The sequence below is a fragment of the Typopeltis vanoorti genome, chromosome 17, assembly GCF_054136105.1.
Source record: "Typopeltis vanoorti isolate ZY-2024b chromosome 17, IOZ_Tvanoo_1.0, whole genome shotgun sequence".
NCBI lineage: Eukaryota > Metazoa > Arthropoda > Arachnida > Uropygi > Thelyphonidae > Typopeltis > Typopeltis vanoorti.
Genome location: NC_143565.1, coordinates 51,885,769 through 51,907,835, shown reverse-complemented (window position 1 = coordinate 51,907,835; position 22,067 = coordinate 51,885,769). Strand labels below are relative to the sequence as shown.

The 22,067-nt window shown below is 34.1% G+C and overlaps 1 protein-coding gene across 4 annotated transcripts in view; it reads right to left on the bottom strand.

Annotated features, from left to right (window-relative positions):
- The window catches only part of LOC150097387 (spectrin beta chain-like), a 795,721-nt gene that overhangs the window by 222,677 nt on the left and 550,977 nt on the right, over positions 1–22,067 (bottom strand). For all 4 annotated transcript variants that reach the window (XM_090407783.1, XM_090407784.1, XM_090407785.1 and 1 more), the window contains exons 31-32: positions 12,666–12,866; positions 3,259–3,467 (exon numbers count right to left, since the gene is read on the bottom strand). In XM_090407783.1, coding sequence (XP_090263909.1) covers positions 3,259–3,467; positions 12,666–12,866 — 410 coding nt within the window. The remainder of the gene's footprint in view (positions 1–3,258; positions 3,468–12,665; positions 12,867–22,067) is intronic.

Genomic DNA, 22,067 nt, shown 5'->3' with positions numbered 1-22,067 from the left:
TATGGCTGTGAAACATGGACACTAAATGCAAAGGAAATTCAGAAATTCAGAACAACACAATTTACTACGGAAAGCAGTATGCTTGGTATTACAAGACTGGATCACAAAAGGAATACGTGGATAAGAAACCAAACCAAAGTCGCTGACATCATAGGAAGAGTAAAACAGCTGAAGTGGCAATAGACTGGGCATACTGCTCGAAGACAAGATCAACAATGGACAAAAGAAGTACTAGATTGGATTCCACGAGAGGAAAAACGACCACGACACTGACCTAAATTATGGTGGATTGATAATATCATCAGATTTACAGGAGTGACATGGAAAAGGAGAGCCATGGACAGACAGTTTTGGAGTAATCTTGGAAAGGCCTTCATCCAGCAGTGGATCAACAACCGCTAAGAATGATGATGAATTGTAAAATAAATTTATGCTTAATAAACTGTGTATTATATACTTTATTTGTTATTCGAGTTCCAAAAACATCACACTTCTCTCTCCTCAACTTATTCATTGGCGTGTAGCTGAGCTGTTGATAGCGGACTTCTATTTTGTGCCATTAATTTGACTATTTAGTAGATTTGTCCATTTTTGATGTCAATCGTGTATTGAGTTTTTGGTATTTGTCTACCAGGTCTTCCCTCTACCATTCCCTCAATCAAATTTGTAGTCTAGCCTGAGTGTTGTAATAGGTGTCCTATCATATTATTTCTCCTTTTTTTCTAATGTATGTAGTATGTCTCTTTTTTCTTCTGCCTTGATTAACTTCTCCATTTGTAACTCTTTCCGCAATGCAATCTTCAGCATTCAATACCACATCTCAAATGCTAGAAGTCTTGATTTGTCTCTTTTTTTGGAGATTATGTCTCTGATCCATAGAGGGCCACACTCCTTAATAAAGTGCTTGTTTTTCTTTTCTCAATGATATATTCTTGGATGTTAATAGTGTTCTTTACTTGCGAAATGCCTGTTTTGCTTTGCCCATGAAGTAACCTCACAACTCGGCTACTTGTATAATAGAAGCTAATGCAATTACTAAGGTAACTGATGTGAAGTCATTAGCCTCTATATACAAGTAGCCCAGTTGTGAAGTTACTTCATGTCAAACTTTATTTGCTTGGATAAAGGATGAAATGGAATATAATTTCTTAGCATCTTTTATTTATAGTATAACCAAGTGAAACACCTTTCAACATCTATCTGTAATCCACAGTATTTTAGGAATAAGGTGTGACACCTTTTGGCTATTTGTATATGGAAATATGACTTCTGCATTACTTCAACTTTGGTATCACATCTGGGTCTGGCTTCCACTGATGAAACCTCTGGTGAGATAGGAAAACTGATAGCCTTTGGCTTTATTTGGCTTCACATCAGTTACCTTAGTAATTGATGTGAAGAATTTGGCTATTTGTATATGGAAATATGACTTCTGCATTACTTCAACTTTGGTATCGCATCTGGGTCTGGCTTCCACTGATGAAACCTCTGGTGAAATAGGAAAACTGATAGCCTTTGGCTTTATTTGGCTTCACATCAATTACTAAGGTAACTGATGTGAAGTCATTAGCCTCTATATACAAGTAGCCCAGTTGCGAAGTTACTTCATGTCAGACTTTGTTTGCTTGGATAAAGGATGAAATGAAGAATATAATTTCTTAGCATCTTTTATTTATAGTATAACCAAGTGAAACAACTTTCAACATCTATCTGTAATCCACAGTATTTTAGTAATAAGGTGTGACACCTTTTGGCTATTTGTATATGGAAATATGACTTCTGCATTACTTCAACTTTGGTATCACATCTGGGTCTGGCTTTCCCTGATGAAACCTCTGGTGAAATAGGAAAACTGATAGCCTTTGGCTTTATGATAATATAAAAGAGCTGAGGCCTTTTCTCTATCTCTCATACTATCTACCTGTATTTTCTTTCTCCTAATACTCAAGCTCTCTTGCACCCCTATACTACTACTCTAGGCCTATGATGACCAAACCATTACTTTTTCACCTCAATAAAAGTCAAAACTAGTCTGGGTAGTGGCCCTTCTCATATTGCACAGTATTATACTTGTCTGCAAGGATATGTGCTTTGCATTATGGGATACTAAGTCATCTGATATGAACCCATTAGCCTCTATATAAAGTAGCCCAGTCATGAAATTATTTCATGCGCAAACTTTGTTTGCACATGAAATAATTTGGATAAATTATTTCATGAATAAAATTTTATTGTAACTAAGATTTGCCTTATTTTGGACATATCAGCCATTCCATTTAAAACATATCTCAGAATAATAATCTTCTATCCAATTGATAAAATGTCATCTCACCTTGAAGAAGAGAATTAACAGGAGTAACAAGAGGATACTTTGGAATGATGCAAAGTTGCTACATAGAAGCATCTATAGGTTGGAATGTCTCTTTAAAGAAAAAGCAGCGGGCTCTTTTATATCATCCCAAACTCAATGATGGACAAACAACGACCACAATTTGGGAAATTTATTAGCAAATGAATTATATAATTTTATAGGATCCTAATAGTGTGATAGTTTACAACTGAATTTTCCTTGTTTATTTTTCCTACAAGTCCTTGATATACAGTCAAAATTATCTCCAGTTTAACAGCATAATCTCAGTAAAATATCTTTATCATCTTTGTGCTTTCTTTTATTTCAATGCACTACCTACAGTTATTGCTCCATCAAAAAATTCATTGAAAGATAAGGATGCATTTGTGTCATATTCTATCATTTCCAAAATATCGTTTTGCTTTCAAGAGATATGATTATATTCAAAGGTAAATTAATAAAAATTGAAAGAGTTAGCCAGTTTCTGAAATCTGAATAAAATTTAAAACATAGACAACCCATAGCATAATTAATGACTAGTGTATTTGTTTAAGACCAGTAATATACATGCATAAATAAGTTTTTAGATTAAGATAGTAAATAACAGTACTCCTTGAACTATGCTTGAATAGAAGATTAAAATAAAAATTTCAATGTTAAGATAAATTCATAAAAATAATGTCACACAAAGACGAATACACAATCCAAATAAAAACTGCATGTAGTTGAGTTTTAAAAACAGTATATAATTATATATATTGTTGGAATGTTTGAATTCAATGAGCAATGAAATATATTGAAAGTAATTCAATATATTTCATTATAATTATATAACATGATTATATAATTATATAACATGATTATCAGATATGTATGGAAGAGGGAGATTACAGGAACAAATTACATACCTTTCAGGATGTTCTTCTGATATCAGTTGCTTAGCGGTTTCTCCTAATAGCCTTACTGTATCCGCATAATCTTCAACAGCATTTTCCAAAGTTTCATGCTTTTTCATCAAATTTTGAGCAGATATTTCATCCTTACCACGGTCCTCTACCATCATATACAACTCTTGTTCACTCATCCACGCTTCTGCTTCAGAAGTATCAAAGTAATACTGAAAGAGGGATCAAAATACTTACATAAGAATTTCTTGTCATTAGTCACTTGTGATTAGTGAAATTCTAAATAATGCAATTTAAAAATAATGCGGTTCAAAACTTTATTATATGATCTATAATGACAGCTGACCACTGTATGACCCTGGAAAAAATAAATAAGTCTAATGTATAACTTTTAATATACTGCTCAAAACAATTAGGGGATATTCTTGTTGTTATTCTTGTTAAAATTATTTCATGCTAAAATGTATAATTTGTTAAATTTGTAATAAATATCAATTATTTAAACAATATCTCATCAATTACACCCTATCCATAAGTAAGAAATATTTATTCATGTATAAAGTAACCAATAGTTATAATTATTGGCAGAAATTTATAATTCTCTGACAGAAAATAAAATATCCCCTAATTGTTTTGAGCAGTGTATTATGCATACTATGAATAATCCAAGACTAATCAATGGCATTTTGAAATATATGAATATTTAGTGTAAATGCAGAGGCTTATTTTTTCAGTATAAATTAATTTCTCATATCACAGGAGAATGAAGCAAGGAATGAAAGAAGATAAAAACAATGTTTAAAGAACAGTGTGTGTGCATGAGAGAGAGAGAGAGAAAGGGAGATGGCAAATTGGGGATCTGACAGTACAGAAAGAATGATGCAGAACATGGAAGTCAAGGGGGGAAAAAAAAATGTAAGCAAGATAAAGGAAAAGCAAAGCACTAATTTTATGCAGGCATAATATAGCCACAACTGTGCCCAAGTTTGACCTGGATTACTAAATCCAGAATTTAGTAACCCAGGCCAAATATAATGATAATTTACTACATGAGTCTTATAGGATTGATGCGGACAAGTGTCGACACAGAACAAGAAGGGATCAACCAAGGAGTCACTCTGGTCTGGCTTATTTAGATTTACAGCCGAACTAACTAAGATTATAAGGCCAGTGTATTATGTAAGTTAATTGCAAATTGCATGTTCTAATGGCTGGTTTGCCTGTTCTGGGGATGTAAACTTGAGTTTCCTGAAGAAAAAACCCTCTACCTCCATATGAGAACGGCTAACTCACTTCAGTTGAAAAGCCCTAATAAAGGTTCTTAGCATCCTAGATGGGATTCAAACCCAGGTCTTTCCAACCAAAGGGCATCGTTGAAACCACCTGGAATCACTACAGAAATTGTATAAGACTGTGGTTAGTAAGGATGTGAAGAATCGATTTTTTTTTTTTTTTTTTTTTTTTTTTTTTTTTTTTTTTTGCTTGGAGAGTAGTGAATAACTCATTAGAAGTGATTATGAGATTGCTTTGACAGTGAATAAATTTAAGGAGAAAAATGATACACATTGTGCAAATAATGATTAACTGAGGGCATCCTATGATGAATTTTCAGACTTGGAGATGCCCATGTAATAACAACAACATAAATTTAACTTTCAGCAATCCCTTGATTAATGCGCCTAATGCAATCTTTAAAACAGGCACATTAATCAAATATAATAACCTATATGAAAAAGTATAATTCTTTCCTCAATTTTTTTTTTATAATTTTTTTTTTTTTTATAAAAGAATTAGAGTATATCTCAGGGCCTAGGCTAAAGGAAAACAATGAAGCTGAAAATCAATAAAACATATTCAGAATATAAATTTATTATTCTACTTAAAAAAGAATTGAGCTAGCGTAAATTGGTGAGCATTCTGTTTCTTTTTTCATACAACTGACAGTATGGCCCTATTGGCTCTTCAACTCTTCTGGAAATTTTACTGCTTCGCTCTTCATCAGGATCAGCCTCTAAGCATTGCTGCTTAAAACTTCGATTGTACGAAAAATATTTTCATATTGTTTCTGTGAAATCGCTTGTCAGTGATTAAATTTTCTCCATATTCTTCAGGATCTTTCCACTGTGCATCTAAATTTAGCAGGTTGGAATCACTCAATTTCTCAGAATGAGATTTAATTAACTTAGATTCATTTGAAAAGCCTCTAAAATCATTTGCACAATGTGGAAGAATGTGCTTCCAAATGGCTCGCATATTGCTAGCAGTAATTTCATTCGGCTTTGCAACTTTATAACAAGACTGAGATTTTTTTCTGATTTGGCCAGAGTATTGGAAGGCATTCGCTTCCAAAGATGGCCAGTTTCATTGACATTAAATATTTGTTGGTCACAATACCTCCCCCCCTCCCCCACACACACACACAATTTTCTTCATAATCTCCAGATAATTTGCGGCAACCTCCTTATCTGCAGTTGTGGCTGCGACTGCGATTAGAACATAAAGTAAGCTATTTCTTTTTTTGAGACGCTCAAACCACCCAGCACTAGTGTGGAATTCTTCTTTTCCATCACTGATAGCCTTTTCTTTCAAGGTTGCAAAAGAGACTTAATGCTTTTGATTTAATAATGTCATTGCTTAGCAGGATCCGTTTTGGTTACAATCTTCGATCAATATAGAAAGAAGTCTCTCTAATTCAATCATTATAATACTTTGATTTTGAGTGGTCTGCATGCATGATGAACTTGAAGCAGCCTTACCGTTCTCTTTGTATTCAGCAGCTTTGCTTAAAATTGCTCTTATAGTTGATTCGCCTATTTTGTTCTCGTCCTACTCATGATGAAAGGTTGAGAAAATATTTTAAAATAAAAAAGTAAGGAAAACAACTGCAATGGAGGCATGAGAAATTACATCAAAATGCTATGTAATTAGCAGACGACATAAATTTTGTCCGTAAATTTGGAACATATTGTACACAGAAATAATGTAGTATGTCATTAAAAATAACTTTGTAAAATGTTTTATAAATCGGTAACTAAATTATTTCATCCTGGTGAGTGATTTTTTTAAATAGTTAGCCATAAAAAATGTATAGATAGAAAATTTTTAAAATCTCTATCATTTATTTTAACAATGTATATAGGCGCACTAATCGAATTTGGGTATAGAAAAAAAAATGATGCACTAATCGAGGGATTGCTGTATATATATTATTATTGTCGTTGTATGGGTGTCTCCATGGAGTCCGAAGACTCACCGTGGGCCACCCAATCTATCATACTTCTCCTTGAACCTATTAACAGACAAAGCACTCACAACTGACTCTAGCAACCCATTCCTTATGCAAGGGATTTATTTTACCTTCTTTCCACTCCCTTGTAACTCTACCAGAGCTGAGACTTAAAAAGCCTAGTCAAAAGGCATTGTAGTACCCTTGCACATTCATGCAAAACCAAAGCTGATATCCAATATAATCCCACAGCTGGATTTATATTGCGTAAATGATATTCAAACCCAGATCTTTCCAATCAAAGGGTATCTTCAAACCGACTGGAGTCACTCCAGAAATTGTGTAAGACTGTGGTTAGTAAGGATGTGAAGAACTAGATTTTTTTCTTGGAAGTAGTGAATGACTTGCCACTTGTCATTAGTAAGCACAGCTAATCTCAGGTGGTATGGTCACTTAAACAGAATGGGAAAGGAAAGATTAGCAAAACAAGTGTTCCTTGCCAGGCTGGTAGGAAAAAGTGTCTTAGAAGACAGAAATATAAAACTTGATAATATTGAAATGTTGACACACAACAGGTTAATTTGGAAGAAATTTGTTGATAGGACATTATTAATGATGCAACTTTTTCATGCAGTGCTATCATAATATCCATTACATCCAACTGAAGGTATAAGTCAGGAATTGGATGCTGGTGTGTCATCTTCTTCCACATATTACTCAATTTGTTATTAATGAAGAAATTTGTTAAAATTCAATACTGATTTTCAAATATACATTCAGTACATTAAAACCAAATGATGAAAGGCATGCAGATTTGAATCGATTCCAGTATATGAATTCATATAAATATATATTATTATTATTATACAGGCACTTCCATGGAGTCCGAAGAGTCATCATGGGAGACTCAAATTATTCACACAATCTATCATATCTCTCCTTGAACCCATTAACAGACAAAGCACTCACTAGCAACCCACTCATTCACAACTCTCCAAGAAAAAAATCTAGTCCTCACACCCCAACCAGGGATGACCTTTGGTTCTGACCGCTCTAGTCAAGTGCTGAAACATTATACCTCTTTTTTTCTCCTATCAACCAACATCTGCAATCCACACACCCTCAACCTATCCTCATATAGAACATTCCACAGACCATTCACTATGTTGGTTGCTTGCCCTCTGAATCTTCTCTGGCCCTTCTCATCTCCAAGAAACCCAGGAGACCAGACCTGAGCAGCGTAATCCAGATGTGAATGTATTAAGGCCTTATAGAGAGGAATAACAAATTCTTTATCTCTACTTGTTAATGTGTTCAATAGCCAGGTGATCTTATGAGCTACCTTAGCAATTTATCCTGTAAACTTTAACTCTCCATTTACCAACAACTCTAAATCTCTAACTTCATCTATTTTCTGGAGTACAGTTCCATCAATGTGATACACAGCTTGTAATCTGCAAAATGGCACCCATTAGCTTTTTCCCATACTGACAGTCTATTTCCTATATCATTTATGTACAAATTAAATAGAGTGGTCCGAACTGAATCTTACAGCAGACTACAACCATGTTAGGAATGATTATTTTAATTTCCCGACGTTTCTACCTTCATATGAAGGTCATCATCTGGAGTACACACACACACAAAGACAAGCTACATTACATTTCTAACAGTGAGTCAAAGTGACAATGATTTGATCAACCGTTATTCTACTGGCTAACCTCTAATGAGAAAGAAAGAAAAAAAAACTATATTCTATTCTATTCATCAAAGCTATATTCTATTTATATCATCATTCATATAGAATAGCTTTAATACAACGAAGTAGTAGCCTAATCCATAATTTAGCAAGAGTGTTATATTAGTGTTACGATACTGGATTGCTTACAGTCCTAATTACGATAAATTCTTAAACCAAAAGGTTAAGTGGGTAGAATATGTGCCATCCATATTCTTGGGATTGGATAAGAATTTCACAGGCCTTCTTAAATTACGCTCACCACGTTTTGGTGTTAAAAACAGGTGCCTTTCCAGTCATTTCTATATAGAGTATATAGGGTATGATTAAAAAAGGCCAGTACCACAGCTATTAAATTTAATATACTATTTATGATCCTTTTTTCTGATAAGAATTGTATATAGGGTATATTACAGGTGCAATGAATACAGTATACGAGGTGTGGCTATTAAACAACGAGATAAGGTGGGCTGTAAATCCTGTATTCACAGCAGTGCACCGTAAATAACCTTGAAAGTTCTAGAAGCAGTTGAGATAAGCATTGTTCGCTGTTGCTCATAGTTGGTCTGTAGGCAGTTATAAAAGAAACACGTGTGAAGTCACTTGGCCGGAATAATGTTTAACGTTAAACTCGATCAGGACATTAATCTCAAATTCCTTGTGAAATTGAAGAAATCGCTGATTGAGTGTTTGAAACTGTACAGTGATAATGTAATGTTGCATGAATGTTTGAATGGCACAAACGCTTTGCTGAAGGTCGAGAAAATGTTGAAGATGACGAGACCGGGTCGCCCTGTCACGGCAGCAACCAAACAAAACCTTGTGAAAATTAATGAAATTGCCCACAACAATAGCTGATTAAGCATTCGGATGATAGCAAACATGGTGAACATTGATAAGGAGACTGTACGACAAATTTTGCATGAGCAATTGAACATGAACAAAGTCTGAGCCAAAATCGTTCCCAAAAACTTGAGTCAGGAGCAGCAAGACATCCGGAAACAAATTTGCACCGACATCATGGAATAGCTGACAACAGAGCCAGACTTGCAGGAGAAGATCATCACATGTGATGAGAAGTGGATTTTCCAGTATGATCCAGAAAAAGAGACAATTGATGCACTGGAAATCTCCCACATCACTGAGAATGAAAAAAGTAAGAATGAGCAAGTCAAAACTGAAGGCAATGCTGATCGTTTTTTTTTGTTATGAATGATGTGGTAACAGTTGAATGGGTACCAGAGGGTCAGACAGTTAACCAACATCTTTACCTTGAGGTTCTGCCAAGCTGTGAGAATGAGTGAGGAAGAAGAGACCCTGATCTGTGGACGAACAATGCTTGGATTCTCCATCAGTATAACGCTCCAGCCCACGGAGAACTGTCTGTAAAGCAGTATCTGGCTGATAAGAAGATTCCCAGTGTTGGACCATCCACATTACTCGCCGGACTTAGCTCCATGCAACTTTTACCTTTTTCCAAAGTTGAAATCTTCATTGAAGGGCACCTGTTTTCAGTCGGTGGATGAGATAAAGGAGAAAACAGCAGCGTTACTGAAGCAGATAACACCTGCTTCAGTAGCGCTGCTTCCAACAATGGAAAATTCATATGCAATGGTGTATAGATAGAGGAGTGGGGTATGTTGAAGGGGGATAACAATTAAGTTGTACATTTTTGCAACCAGTCTCGTTATTTAATAGCCACACCTAGTACTCCAGGGTGAGCCAGTGGAGGAAGTGGATCCTTGAATGAGTTGAATAAGATTTTTAATTTTGAAGGAGGTTTAAAGGTGGCATTAAGGTTGTATTCTGTTTATTTTATCTGATCTACCTTTAATGTATGGTATGGCTGCAGTTTTATTGTAACCTGGTTTGTTCATAATCCACTCCTACCATTGTTACCCTACATTAACCATTGTTCTGATTTGTGTAACAAGTTCCATATGGTATTCTGTCAAATGCCTTTGTAAAATCAAGCAGTATCACTGTGTAGCCATTTCCTTCACCCAACTCAGCTGTTACTCTATTATAAAGTCAGTAAATTACTAAGGCATGACCAACCATTCACAAAGCCAAGTTGCCTCTCATACAATATCATATTCTTATCCATCCATTCTTGACTTCTCTTTTTGACCAATTTTCCGGTAGTTTTATCATCACACCTGAGATACTGATTGGGCTATTATTTGCTACTGCACTTTTAGAACCTCTCTTATGTAATGGAATTATTTTGCCCTCTTTCCATCCCCTTGGAAGGAACTCCATCAGAGCTGAGACTTAAATTAAAGAGCTTACTCAGAGGCATTGTCAATTCACTTGCACATTCACCCAAGCTGATATCCTATATCTAACTCAACAGCTGTATTTACATTGAGATTCTGAAATATCCTATGAATCTCCAATTCATCGACCTGTTCCCACATCAGTCTCTGTCACATATGTTACAGCAGTAACCTCACTTGGATGATATACCCTTGCAAAATTGGTCACTCAACTCAATTTACCTGTCACCATCAGTACTCATTAAGGTTAATTTTCCATGGTCATTCTCCTTCTTACTTGCCACGTAACAAAAGAACTTTTTGGGATTTCCTTTGGCCTGTTTGGCTATATTCTTCTTGCACCCTGATTTTGCCTTCTTTATGATGCTAATCACCGTTCTTGTCTGAACCTTGTACTGTTCATGATTGTTTTTCTAGTCACCATTCTCCTTATATAATCTCCACAGCATTTTTTTCTTCTGCACTTATCTAACTCCTACCTGATTAACCCTTCTTATCTCAGCTATAAAATTTAATACTGCTTCCTCTAGATCAGTGCTTCCCAAACTTCTGGATATCAGGGCCCCCTTTGGAAAAATTCAAATATTTCACGCCCCGCCCCCTCGAAAAAAATCGCAATATAGACATATATTATATTATTATAATATTTATTGTATTTATATTCAACACAAAAAAAAAAGTGAATATTGCAAAAATCAAATGCAAATAATATATTTTTAGCATCTTACATACACATTTCACATGGCATATTATCTCATATTTTTATATAGATAGATGCATATATTGTTATTGTACATTTGCAGCACAAGCACATGAAACGTAAAACGATTAATAATAAAGAAAGAATTAAAAACATAAAAGAAGTTTAATAACAATTTAATGTGATGGATGTGTTTCAATACTGCTATACCAATATTAGGTGAAATATTTGAAACTGCAATTCTTAGATTTCTGCTTTGAAATGAAACTTATATGAATAAGCATATATTTACTAATATTCATTAAGCGGCGAAATATGCAAGAAGCAAAATTTGTGAACCCGCACCTGTGTGTGATTTTTTTCCCATTAAAATATAAAACATAACAAAAATGAAATAGTAAAAATTAAATACGTTTCTTCTAAGATAAAAAAAAAAAAATCTACTTAGTCTTAAAAGATTTGAAATTCGTTTTCATTATTTCACGCCTCCAAGTCGGCCACAGTTTGGTAAGCGCTGCTCTAGATGACCTTAACTATCTCTCCACTATCTCCCATGCACTGCTAAGATCCTTCCCTTGCTGTGTTTTATGCCAGGGCACAGATTCAAGCTTCCTCCTAAGCTTGCTATAATCACCTGTGTTGTAGTTCCAAATACCCCCTCCTTGACAGAATATTCCTCATATTGTACAATCTCCCAAGTCAAGACTGTATGTCTTCCAGATCATCCATGACTTTGCCTATAGCAAAGTCACAGATTGTCCTCTGGCATACATCAGCAACCAACTGTATATTTTGTCTTACTGGCCTTGATCTCATATCTGACTGCTTCAAATGAACAGTCCCCCTCCTGCCTATCTGCTATTATTTTTGGCTGCAATTCATCCATTATCATTAGCAGTACCCCTTCCCCATCCTATCTTCTGTATCTACTCTGATAATACTAAACCCTTCACATTCCTTCCCTGTAAGTACATCATCTGCTGTTTGTCTAGTCTCACTAATGCCTATAATTTTTGGCAAGGTTGGACTAATCAATGCTAAACCCCCCCCCCCCCTCTCGTTCCTGATACTTCTGGCATTATTATATAGAAACTGAGGCATCCCTTTAGGATTTAAATCACCCTTACTTATATAAACAAGGAAATTTAAAAAGAACTGATTTTCTTGAGTTTCACTTAAAATATGCACAATATGATACAACTTCTGAAAGAGACTCAGAATAAGTAAATCATTCTAGTAACTGCTAACCACCTTATGCAATATGTAAATATTTTGTGACAGTGATATCAATGAGGTTAAAATTATGTTAAAATAATTCAGCTAAAATGATATTATAATGATTTACTTATTCTGTTTCTAAACTTTCATTATTAAAATCACACAATCTAAAGAAATTTAGATATTTTATTTATTTTTTACTTTGCTACAACACAGAGAATAGTAAAACATCACAATAATTTGACTTACTTGCTGAGCCTTCTCAGATTCTTCCAGCTTATTCTTTCTGAAGTCAATTGCTTTCTTCAGATCTGTCCACATTTCCCTCAGTTCATTTATTAACCTTCTGAATTCTTCTGCATCTTCATGATCCTCATCAATTAATTTCTGTCCATCTTCACAAACACTAATTATCCTTGGTTCATGATTATCGATCTCTGTTCGCAGAGACTGCAAATGAATTAGGAAAAATATTTTGGATTTTTGAATACAGGTAAGAAAAAATTTTAAAAGATTAAAATTCTCCAAGTATAATGATTGAATAAAAAATGCAGATGACAGTTTCAGAGGTCAAATGAGAAGCCTGCACTTTGCTGATGGATTCCCACTACAGTACAGGAGTTTGTGAAACTTAATAGATAGCAGATGATTGCTAATGAGCTACAAGCCTTCAAACCTTTCAAGGGTGCAATTGACAATTACTGTTATTTTTATTTTTAAAATTTTTAGTAATTTGCTACAGTAAGTGTCCACTTATTGTAATTATCTGAGATAAAAAAAAGTTACTGCAAGTGAATTTCATGATCGATAAGCATAAAAAATAATGCCCCACCCTAATTCACTTTTTTCTTAAGTTCACTAAATGATGAGTTTTGGTATTCAAATCTGTAAACTCTTCTGCATCATGCTTCCTTTTTTTTTTTTTTTTTGTGAATGACTGATAACTAGGTTATTAACTCACTAATTCAAATAATTATGCAGAATCACTAAAATTTGCTTTTAATAATGCAAATTGTCAAATATTCTGAAATCCCAAAACAGCCAGGACATATATGCTTATACGTATATTATCTGTCCAACAACTTGACTTCTGCACAACAAATGACGACAATGCTTTATTGTTTTTTTTTTTTTTTTTTTTTTCAATTTGGTACTACTACTAGTATGGCATATCTTACAAATCAAAAACAAATCAGACTAATTGGCAAGCTTGAAAAAATACACTGAGTCATGACATCCTGTTGGTTCAGTGCTTTACTATCACAAGTATGCACTTGTCACTACTTGTTTAAAATTTTTCTTTTGAAGGTGTGGAAAAAATTGAGTGTTACAGAAAATCATGTTGAAGCAGATTTGATTATTTTAAATGTATTCCATAAGAAAAGTTATAGTAAGGCAGCAGATATCATAGTAAGAGTATACCTATTGTAATGAATGAATTTTTGCTGACTGACTTTTTTTTTAAAAAAAAATTCATATCAGTCAAGCAACAGCAACAAGGAAAAAAACACCAATTTCTATATTATATCTGATTAAATTCAAGCTTTTCAATGTAGATACAGTAGACACCGCTTATTTGTGATCACTTTGAGACAGTCGCTTTTTGATAGCAATAACTGGCTGATAACAATAAGCAAAGGATATAAAAAATTGCATCATTTATTTCAATTTATTGTTATGAGCATTATTTAATTTATTGTTATAAACAACTATTTAATAAGCAACAACATAAAATTTATTTTAAAAACTTATCTAGTGTTGTCTTGTGTCTTTGAATATAGCAGTTCATGGATAAATTGCTCATACTAAATGCCTTTCAAAGCTTGTCGCACTCTGCTGCATGCCGCAATGAAGTATTCATAGAGCTTCTTGCATCTGGGCATTGATTGGAGGAGCTTCTAAAATTTGTTCTTCTATACTTGTATTAGGTTCTCTTTTTTCTATTAATTTAAAGTTCTCATTGGAAGCAGCATAACATATTTCTGACACTGTCATTGTAGCCACCACTTCAGCATTCTTATCAATATCCAACCAATTTTAAAATTCTTCTTTTGACATAACGTCTGGGGTTTCATCAAAAATTTCACTTGTAAGATATTCAAATTCTTTGGAAGAAAGAATTTCAGAGTTTGTCTTAAAAAATTCACCTTTTTGGAAGCAGTTTTCAATAGTCTTCTCTGAGACTTGCTTCCATGACATTGCTACCAAATGCAATGCATCAAGAAGGGAAATCTTTTTTGCACTTGCATCAGATTGGATTGCTGTTTTAAATAATCAAGTTCAGCTATAATTCTCGCACAAACTTCCCAACGATAATAAGCTTTAAAAGCTCGTATGATGCCTTGGTCACATGGTTGAATTAACGATGTAGTGTTCGAAGGAAAGAAAATTACTCTGATGTTCTTTAACAACAAATTATTTGTGTGTGTAAGTGCAGTTGTCTACTAACAAGACAATTTTTTGCTTTAAGATCCCACTTAACTAATCAATTGTTGAAAATGTCATTAGTCATCCAAGCATTTGCACTAGCAGGCAAACTTTTGACACCTTTAAAACACCGAGGGTTTTTACTTTTTCCGATCATTAGAAGCTCACCTTTCATATTAGCACAACAAATAACTATCACTTGCTCTTTTGGAGATTTAAATCCTTTAGTACTTTCATTTTTAAATAAATAAGTATGCTCAGGCATTGCACAAAAATAGAGTCCTGTTTCGTCTGCATTGTAAATATCCCCAGAAGAATATTCAGCAATAATTTTTGGCCACTCGGTCTTAATCCACGCATCAGCTGATAAAAAATCAGCACTTTTTTCTTCACCATGAATATGCTTGTACACAATATCCTCTCACTTTTTTCCACCTGTTAAACCATTCATCAGTTGTGGTGAAATTTTTTTTGACCATTGAAATTTGCAAGTTCTGCTTTTTGATGCATCAAAGGTCCATTAATTGAAGCATTCTTTTCACGAACATTACTAAATCAAATTTTTAATGCTGATTCAACTTGAGTATCCTTACCAGATCAGCTCTCTTCTGATCCATTCTCATTACTAAGTGATGAAGTTTCAATGTTTGACCTGTTTTTTAAGATTTTACACAAGAGTAGTTGTGAAAATTTTAAATGTACAGCATCACTACACTGACTCATTTTGGGCAACTTATCATAGCACTCCAAAATTCTTTGCTTTTTTTGAAAAGATAAATCTTTACATTTTTTACTTGCTCCTGCCATAATGCTAAGGGCTGTTTTAACAAGCACTTAAAAGTCAAATTCACTTACTGAAAGAGAGCATGAAAATAAACTCAAAAAATCACAATTGACTGTATTTATATCCCTCTGCATTTGCCTGGAAGATTTATGGAAGATTAAAATTAAAAAAAATTAAGATTGCCCACCTGCATTTGCCTGGAAGATATAAGACATGTGAAAGAATAAGATTAAAGGAAGATTAACAAAAAAAAGTCAAATTTTGATGATTGTTCTCCTGATTAATCTGAGATGCAAAAGGCTAAACATTTGAGGATTTTGATAACAATAACCATCATTTTTTATTTATTTTGGTTTAACCAATAAGAATACAATTTGGTCGGCTAAATCCCAAATTGCCAGCCCATCCTCGTTCGTTCAGTATCAAAGTAGATACCCAGCAGGGTGCACCACGAGAAGGTGAGGATTGGACATTAGGTCAGAAGCCCTGGTCGGTTCTCCGCATTCCTTTAAAGGCTATGTGGAGGTCTCCTCTCAGTTATACAGCTTTGACCCTTAAGCACCCCTACAGAGGTATTTCCCTACTGAGTGTTCCCTACTAACTACAGAGGTATTTCCCTACTGAGTGTTCCTGACAAGATCTATGCAAGTATACTTGAGAAACGGTTGAGAAGAATTGTGGAAGAAAAGCTTGGTGAAGAACAAGCTGGATTCAGGCCAAATAGAAGCTGTCAGGATCAGATCTTCACTTCACGACAAATAGTCGAGAAAGCATGGGAATATAACAAAGATCTGTATTTAAGTTTTGTCGATTTGGAAAAGGCATATGACAAGGTGCCAAGAGAGAAGCTATTCAATACGCTGCAGTTATATGGTGTCAATGGGGCATTATATCAAGCAATACTTAGTCTTTATTTGAGTTGTGAGTCAGCAGTTAGAATTAAAGGAAGTACAGGAAGATGGTTTAATGTTAAATCTGGTGTGAGACAAGGATGTACATTATCCCCTCTATTATTCATTATCTATATGGATCACATTATGAAGGAAAGTGGTATTAAACCTGATATCAAAACTGGAGATGTTAATGTCAGGTCTTTGCTTTATGCGGATGATGTTATACTTCTAAATAAATCCGCTACAAGTCTGCACGATTCTCTGACTAAATTGAATAGCTGTTGTAATATATATGGTATGAAGGTCAACAATAAAAAGACAAAGACAATGAAAATAGGCAGAATCATTGAAAATGTCAACTGTGTTGTGAATGGAGAACCTGTGGAACAAGTAAAACATTTCAGCTACTTAGGCACAATTTTTACTGAAGATGGTAAACTAAATATAGAAATAGACAACAGAATCAGCAAAGCTGGTATCGTGGGAAGTCAATTGAATAAATTCATATGGAATAAGAAAGAAATTAGTCGGAACACTAAATTAGCTGTATACAAGACTGTGTTCAAACCAATTTTAACTTATGGATCTAAGAGCTGGGTCAGAAGTAAAACTTGACCAAAGACTAGAGACCGCAGATATGAGAGTCCTGAGAAAGATTAGAGGCGTGAACAGATGGCATCAATGGCAATATCATATTAAAAATGAGGATATTAGGAATGACATTGTCAGCATCCAGGAATGCGTTAGCAGAGCTAATCTCAGATGGTATGGTCACTTAAATAGAATGGGAGAGGAAAGATTAGCAAAACAAGTGTTCTCTGTCAGGTTGGCAGGAAAACGACCCAGAGGAAGACCAAGATATAGGTGGATTGATACGGTACAAAGTGCCTTAGACGATAGAAATATAAGATCTGATAATGTTGGAGTCTTGACAAGTAACAAACTGATTTGGAGGAAAATTGTAGATAGGAAGTTAGTAATGATGTAATTTTTTCATGTAGTACTGTCATATCCTGTACACCCCTTGAGGGTACATGGCAGGAATTTGATGATGATGATGATGATAACAATAACTAGAGCTTCGATTATAATAGATGGACTATTTTTAATTCATTTTAAATGGTGTGTTTCGGGACTGACTGATTTTGATAACAAGAGCCGACTGATAATATTATTCATGATCACAATAAGCGAATTCTACTGTACTTCATTCATAAGTTGAAATTAACAGAGAAACTAATGATCTGTTAACATTTTGCACATGACAGTTTCTCCATGTGTATACCGCTGGTGGGTTTATGTTTATGTCAAGTATGTACTTCTCGTGTCTGCACGATTAGTCTAGTGGCTATGTGCTTTGCAACCATATGCCTGGGGAAGGAGTGTCCTAGGTTCGATTCCATCGGAGACGTGAGGAGATGAAGGATCTTCCTCAGCCATAGCCAAGTTAGCCAGTCTTGGGGGTGGACAGTAGGGTTTTTTCCCCAGTTTATCCTGGGGTTTTTCATCCCGCAAAGCAGGCAAACCGGCCTTATGAACTCAACACTACGGACATAGGATACAGTGGGGGACATAGTGCCGACAACTTATCCTGTGAACGGTTTGAGGTCGAATGATTAACAAACCCTCGACACCACAAGGTAAAAGAGGGTAAAAGGAAGATGAGATGAGATGTACTTCTCGCTACTCATTGTATCGAATTTCAAAATATATCAAAATCATGGTGAAGCAGATTTTATTATTATTATTTTTAAATGTATTCCATAAGAAAAATTATAGTATGGCAGATATCGTAGTATGAATGTACCTATTGTGTTACTAAAAAGCATAAATTTTTGCTATTTTTTTTTTTTAAATTCACTATCAGTAAAACAACAAAAAGAAACTGATTTCGATATTATAACTTATTAAATTCAAACTTTTCGATGCAGATACTTCATTCATAAGATGGAATTAACAGAGAAACTAATGATCTGTTAGCAAGTTTGGACTGGACAGTTTCTCCACATGTGTAAACTGCTGGCAGGAAATAGCTTCAGTGTATGTATGCTGTGTTGGGTAGTCGCATTTTCACAATCCTTATACGGCATGTTAGTTGCAACTTGTTTGGCATAATTTTACTTATAAAATTGGCATTTGTGAAGTGTCCTGATGAAACTGAATATATCAAATGAAGTAGAACTGTTTTCAATTTATATATATTTTTTCATATTCATCTTTTTCTTCTTCTTTCTCTCTTCCATCATTTATGCGGATGATCATAACTATTTCCACTTTTGTGTGTCCCTGGAGAGTCCGAACAATTATCCAGTTTAGTGTGGCTCATTGTGATTTGGTTTTCAAACAACTTTCCTCTTTTATTTTGTCTATCCATCTAATTCTCTGGGCTGCCCTTTGGATCTTTTACCATCCTTTGCCATATTACAGAGCTTTAGTTGGTAATCTATCTGTTCCCATGGCCAAACTATCACAGTCTTCTTTCTTGGATTTTGTCTATTATTGTTATTTCTTGTTTTAGTCATTTCCTAATATCTTCGTTTCTTAGTCCATACAGCAGAGATACTCCAAGTGATCTTAGCCAACCCATTTCAGTAGTTAATAATTTTTTCTCTTCAGCCTTTTTTGAGATTCCAGCATTCACTTCCATAGAGAAGTATTGGAAGGACCATTGTCTCAAAGATTTTTACTTTTGTTACTTGCTTGATGTCTCTTGACTTCATAATTTATTAAGTCGTCCAAAAGTTTGGGATGCTTGACTGATTTGTCTGTTTATATCTTTTGTAATTTCACCATTGTACTCAATTACTACTCTGAAGTAGGTGAAGTTTTCTACTCTAGATTCTTAGTATCAATTTTAATTTTCAGATTTGTGTTTCTTTTTCCTATTTGTATAATTTTTGTTTTGTCTATATTTAGGTTTGATCCAAATTTTATACATTCTTCCTTTATTTTATCAGAAAGTCATTGTAGATCTTCCTCCATGCTTGCAAGTAATGCAATGTCATCTGCAAATTTTAAATTTGTTATATTTTTCTCATATATTTTGATTCTGGAGTCTTCTTTGTTTAAGGCTTTACTAGTTGCTTCTTCCAGTGTAAGATTGAACAGGTCCAGTGACAAATTGCATTCCAGTCTTACTCCACTCTCTGTGTGGAACCAGTTGGTTAAGGCATCCTCCACTCGTACTGCACCTTCAGATTTCTCATATAGATTCTTTATTATTCTTATAGTTTTGTTGGGATTTCCAAATTTTTTCTTAGTTTCCCATAGTTCTCTTCTACAGATTGAATCAAATGCCTGACAAAAGTTTATGAAAGTTATATGGCAACTGTGGTTGTACTCTAGTATCTTTTCTATTAGTTGTGTTAAGGTGAATAGTTGATCAATTGTGCTTCGTCCTGGTCTTAGTTCTATATATGGCTTAATTTGTTTTTGGAGTACTTTCGTAAAAACCTTACTTGGAATATTGAGGAGACTAATGCCTCCTGTAATTAATGCATTCTATTTAACTCCTTTTATAGGGGTTATATAACTGATTTGGTCCAATCAGTAGGTAGTGCTTCATTTTTGTAGATCCTTTCAAATAATGTTTTTAATAGTTCCAAAAGTTGTTCCTTTCCTGCTTTTAAGAATTCCGTGTATATTTGATCAATACCAGGACTTTTCCTAGTTTTAAGTTATCTATGCTGTGTGCTATTATTTCTTTGGTATAGATATTTGTTTCCTTTTCCATTTCAGTGACTGGAGTAGTAATATCCTGAGAGCTGTTTTTATTATGTAAATCTCTAAAGTATTCTTCTTTTTTAAGTCTTTTTTTTTTACTTTCAATCAGTTGTACCTCTTCGTTTTGATCATTATTTTTGTTGCCCGTATCTTACTAATTTGGTCTGTTTGTTTATATAATCCATGGAGGTTACTTTTTTTTTTTTTTTTGATAGCTTCTCCGCCATTTTGCATTTTTCTTCTAACCAGCTTAACTAGTTTTCTAATTTCTCTGGTTAATCTATTATATTCATTTCTGTTATAGTTTTGTTTTAATTTCATGCTTTTCCATTGATCGCTTAACCTTTTGTACTTCATTCGAGATTGAACTTTCTCTTTCTCTGTGTAATGTATTGTATTTTCGGCCAATTTTAATATTATTTCCTATAATTTGCACCAATGTTATTCATCTTTTTGCTTTAGATAAATTGTGTGCTTTCTGTATTCAATGACTACATTATAAAGAGCTTTTATATGCATTTTCTCAAACTGAAATTTGAAAGAATATGTTTGGACAAATATGTTTAGTTAGCTGCTTTGTTTAGTACTATAATAAATCTGTTTTGTTACATGCTGCATGCAACAAAACAGGAGTCTTGTGGAAGGGAGTATTTTTCATTATGAGCGTCATTCTAGTTGTCACTAATTGCACTCATCGTTGCTAAATATAGTACATGGACTGTAAATGTCTCTGTACTGTATTTAGCGATAAACAAAGCTATTCGTTTTTCCTTCCTTCTGCAGCATAGTGTGTTGAGTTTGCAATGTTTTTCATGGTATAGGAGCATTTTTATTCCAGTCTTCAGAAAGAGACATAGTAAAAATTTATCTATTCATGAAATAAAAATAAATACTTCTATGCATTATAAGAAGTGGTTGATCTACAATTAAATACTAGTATTGGTATGTTACAAAGAGTAGCTAATAGGCAGAAAAGAGGGAATTAAGGGATTTTTTTTACAGTAGATGCTAATACAATTTACGGGCTAGCAATATGGAACTTAAACAACCAAATTGTATTCTTTATTGATTTAAACCACAAATACATATGATGGTACAACAATGATATTTCATGCCAACTGGGGAGTCACCCAGTTAAACAAGGCCCCCACTGTTTTTTTCATGGAACTAGAGCAAACAGTGAAACGTCAGCTACTGGAACAAGCTCCAACTCAACATCTAGAATAAGAAGAATAAACCAAAGTTAAAAGAACTGAAGATAGGAACCATCAATATAAGGAGTATTAATAGAAAGGATATCGAACTGGCAGAAGAACTAGAAAGGTACTACATGGACATAATTAGCATTAGTGAGACAAAGATGACAAAAACATGTGAGATCTTACTAAATAACAAGTATAGGATATTACAATCAGGAAATAATGATCAAGGAAAGGAAGGAGTAGAGATAACATTCAAGACCAAACATGAAGATAAAAATCCTGATTGGAAGGTAGTTTCAAGAGAGTGATGTTGGTACACATCAAAATGGGGAAATGAACAGTGAAACTTATTTGTGTCTACTGTCCCACAGAAAGTACTCCTAAGGAAGATGTGAAGGAATTTTTTTTTTTTTAGTCATTATAATAGGCAGCTGACATAAAGGAAATGGAAAAAGTGGTCCTTATAAGCAGTGGAGTAGGAAATGAATCCCACCAGGCATATAGGAATATTTTGGGAAAATTTTGAGAAAATAGCAAAACTAATAATAATGGTATTTGTTGGATTTCTGCTCAAAACAGTCATTACTAACAACATGTTCCAACATAAAGATATGCACAAGTT